At 54.4% G+C, this 3,951-nt stretch overlaps 1 protein-coding gene across 1 annotated transcript in view; it reads right to left on the minus strand.

Moving 5' to 3' along the window:
- Positions 1–722: 722 nt before the first annotated feature.
- Positions 723–3,951, minus strand: part of LOC311367647 (neuron navigator 3-like) — a 59,947-nt gene continuing 56,718 nt past the window's right edge. Inside the window, 6 exon segments of the mRNA XM_084486460.1 lie at positions 723–1,076; positions 1,429–1,647; positions 1,859–1,977; positions 2,339–2,535; positions 3,155–3,226; positions 3,547–3,701. Coding sequence (XP_084342586.1) covers positions 960–1,076; positions 1,429–1,647; positions 1,859–1,977; positions 2,339–2,535; positions 3,155–3,226; positions 3,547–3,701 — 879 coding nt within the window. The 3' untranslated portion in view covers positions 723–959.

Genomic DNA, 3,951 nt, shown 5'->3' on the forward strand with positions numbered 1-3,951 from the left:
GAAAACGAACTTCTGGTGGCCAAAACAAACCTAACGCTGCCGCTGGGTTCGTCCCGGTGACGCTCATGTGCACGCTCCTGTGTGAGTGTGTGTGTGTGCATTTCTGTTTGTGTGTATGTATGTGTGTGTGCATGCATGTATGTATCTGTGTGTGTGTGTGTGTGTGTATGTTTGTGTGTGTGCAGGTTGGGCAGTAAATCAAAGCCTTGGCACGTTGTACTTCACAGTAGTGGTTTGGAGAGCATCAACACTGTGCTCGTGGGCACGCGGCAGGACAGGGCCTGGGCGCTGAACCAGCACCATGGGTCTGAGGCCCGGGAGGGGCTGTGTGTGGGGTCTGAATACATAAAGGAATATTTGGGATTGTAAGAGCATGTGTGTGTGTGTGTGTGTGTGTGTGCGTGTGCATGGGTGTGTGCACGTGCATGTGTGTGATCTGTATGCTTGTGTGTGATAGTGTGTCAGTGTGTGTGTGTGTGTGTGTGTGTGTGTGTGACAGTGTGTGTGTTTTTATTAGCACCTCTGTAAACAAATGAGGAAAAACCACAGCGTCTACTGTAAACATCAGAGCCTTAATACCCCGCCCCTTCCGGACACCCCCCCTAATCTGACCCCGACCCTGGGTGTAGACGATAATACTCTTATTGATCGGTCAAAGTGCTGATCACCCTCAGGTGGTAAAGTCCATCTCTCGTGGAATCATAAGATTTGTGCTACCAACCTCTGAGGGAGTGTGTGTGTGTGTAGTTGTTATTATACTATAATAAACTTTAAGGTAACTCTGAGGAGTGTGTGTGTGTGGTTGTCATTATACTATAATAAACTTGAAGGTAATGTCAGGGGTGATAGTAGGACTCTGTGTGTCCACTTCAGAACCCGGTCTGGCAGAATGTTCCGGAATCTGTCAGCGTTTCGGATTTGGCTCTGAGATTCCGAACTTCCTGGTATTCCCGCCGGCCTCATAGCGCTGACTCCAGTGAGGAGTCCAGCTGGTCGTCATGGTGACTGGCACTGTCGCTGTCGCAGCTCTGAGTGGAGTAGTTGGCCGCCTCCTGTAGTCGTAGCAACATGCTCATCTAGAAACACAATACACACACACACACACACACACACACACACACACACACACACACACACACATCTTTTAGTGAACTGTCCCCCTCCCTCTCCACCTCAAGGTCTTTCTTATCTCTCATATCTATGGAAACCAGTATCTATGGAAACCAGTATCTATGGAAACCAGTATCAGTAACAGCGGTCACGGTAACAGTGGTCCCGGTAACAGTGGCCCCGGTAACAGTGGTCATGGTAACAGCGGTCCCGGTAACAGTGGTCATGGTAACAGTGGTCCCGGTAACCATGGTCACGGTAACAGTGTTCCCGGTTGTAGCGGTCCCGCTAACATGGTCACGGTGACGGCCCCCTCACCAGCGGGTCGCCCTCGGTGTCGCTCTGGGAGACGGGCTTGGAGGAGGAGGAGGGGGAGGAGCCGTCCTTGGAGCCGCCGAAGCCGTCGTAGCCCACGTCCTCCGGCCGCAGCTGCAGCAGCAGTGATTGGCTGTCGTGGGGCTGGGGGGCGGGGCTCCAGGGGTAGGTCTCGTTGGCCCACTTGGAGGGGTCCTCCCAGGCCGCCCGCTTCCCGTACAGCTGGAGAGAGAGGCCAGGGGTCAAAGGTCATCCAGAAGGTCAGAGGTTGTTTCATTTGTTAGATTTATCCAAGGTGACTGAAGGGGCAGGTAGGGGTTAGGCAGTACACAGTGGGGCACTATTAGGGTTTCTAAACCAGAGCATTCGGTCTGGGAGTGAAACACACTAAGGAGACCCTGTTGGGTCCGTTGACCTTTGACCTGTCACCCACCTGCAGCCCCTCGCGGACGGCCTCCAGGAGGTAGGGCACCAGGGAGTAGTTCCACAGGTCGGTGAACCACAGCCGCGAGCCCGCCACGTCCATGGGGCAGGACAGCAGCAGACGGGGACCTGGGGGACAAAGACCAGGTTCCGGATCCGACCACAACACAACCAGACCCTCATCCCTTCACCTGGACCCCCTAGGGGTCCTGAAGGCCCAAGGACCCAGACCTCTAGGGAGAGAGGGAGGGAGGAGGAGGAGAGGGGGAGGGGGAGGAGGAGGAGGAGGGGGAGGCAGGAGGAGGAGAGGGGGAGGAGGAGAGGGGGAGGGGGAGGAGGAGGAGGAGATGAGGAGGAGGGAGGAGGAGGAGAGGGGGGGGAGGGAGGAGAGGGAGGGGAGAGATGAGGTGAGAGGGAGGGGAGGAGCAGGAGGGGGAGGAGATGAGGAGAGGAGGAGGGGGAGGAGGAGGAGAAGGGGGAGGGGAGGTACCTATGGTGATGTCGGAGGAGCTGTGGGCCTCCAGGAAGCCATTGAGGTGCTGCCAGACGCGGGGCAGCCAGTCGACCACCTTGATGAGCTCCGTGCTCCTCGTGTTCCTGGAGATCTCCGTCTCGATCAGCTTCCGCCGCAGGAAGCGGCCCAGGAAGCCCTTCACCGGCTCAGTGTGGTTAGCACACAGCACCCACCTGAGAGGGGGAGGGAGTGGGGGAGAGAGAGAGAGAGAGAGAGAGATGTTACAGGCAGCGTTCCTCATCATGTATTCTCCAGTCCCGGTCGAGGAGGTCTCTCTACACAACAAATTCTCAGTGACAGCCAGCCTACGTCTCACCAGCTATCAGACTAATAAGAATATAATTAATTCTAATTTAATTTGATGAATGAAATCATCTTAGTTCTACTGCCTGGTGCATCAAACTCACATATTAATAATCAGAGACTTCTGTTTTCCGTGGTTTGCGCAGCCGTTATACAGCCTATTTATTCTGTTAATGTTTAATTAACTAATCCAAACAGAGTTTCAGTTTAAACTCAGGAAAAGGATTTCTCCTGCTGCTGCTGAATCATCGTTCCATCCTCCACCACAGCAGTGGGGTTCGAACCAAACCCATGTGGAATGAAAGGGCTCCACATTGTAAATAAGGTTGTGTGTCAAACCAAGAAGGTCCCAGCGTGGGGTGAGCCATCACCCGCGCCAGACAGACTAGATGAATCAACCTCAGGCTTTACAAGCCCATCCCTCTCAGCGACCATCTTCTGAACAGCGTCTCTGAAGATTTAGAAGACAAGAAGACAACTTCAACTGACCTGAAGTTGTGGTGCAGACCCAGGTTAGGAGAGCAGGACATGCCCTGGTTCATGGTTCCGATCACATAGGGGCTGCCGGGACAGAAGACATAACCTTACACACTGGCAGCAGGGGACGGAACACACAACCTTACACAGGGGACGGAACACACAACCTTACACAGGGGACAGAACACACAACCTTACACACTGGGGCGCTTTTACTTTGGAGCTGCACCAATCTGGTCAGATTATATTTGTTCCATTAACGTGTGGTCTGTATTGATCCATTGGAGGAGAGGAGATGCGGAGAGGAGAGGAGAGGAGAGGAGAGGAGAGGAGAGGAGAGGAAAGGAGAGGAGGGGAGGGGAGAGGAGAGGAGAGGAGAGGAGAGGAGAGGAGAAGGTATTTACCATTTGTGGTACTTGCAGTTGAGGAAGCCATTGAAGATGTCGCTGAGGGAGCCGATGTGGTGCAGGTTGTCCAGGACGACCACGGTGGGGAGATCGGAGTCCGTCTGCTCCGACGCACAGCGCTCCGCCAGGGTGGAGAGGTACTGACGGAGGTCCTGGGGGGAGACGGAAGGGGAGGGCGGAGGAGAGAGATGAAGGGAGAGATGTAAAGACAGGAAGGAGGAGAGATCAGCAGAGGGGGAGGAGAAGGAGGGAAGGAGACAGAGAGAACAAGACGGATAGAGGAGGAGAGAGAGAGAAGCAGATCAGAACCATGGAGGGAACCCAAACAACAACCACTGCAACAAACCCTCCGTACCGGAGTCCGGAGTACCAGAGTACCGGAGTACCAGAGTACCGGAGTAC

The sequence above is a fragment of the Micromesistius poutassou genome, assembly GCF_964030765.1.
Source record: "Micromesistius poutassou genome assembly, chromosome: 22".
NCBI classification, from domain to species: domain Eukaryota; kingdom Metazoa; phylum Chordata; class Actinopteri; order Gadiformes; family Gadidae; genus Micromesistius; species Micromesistius poutassou.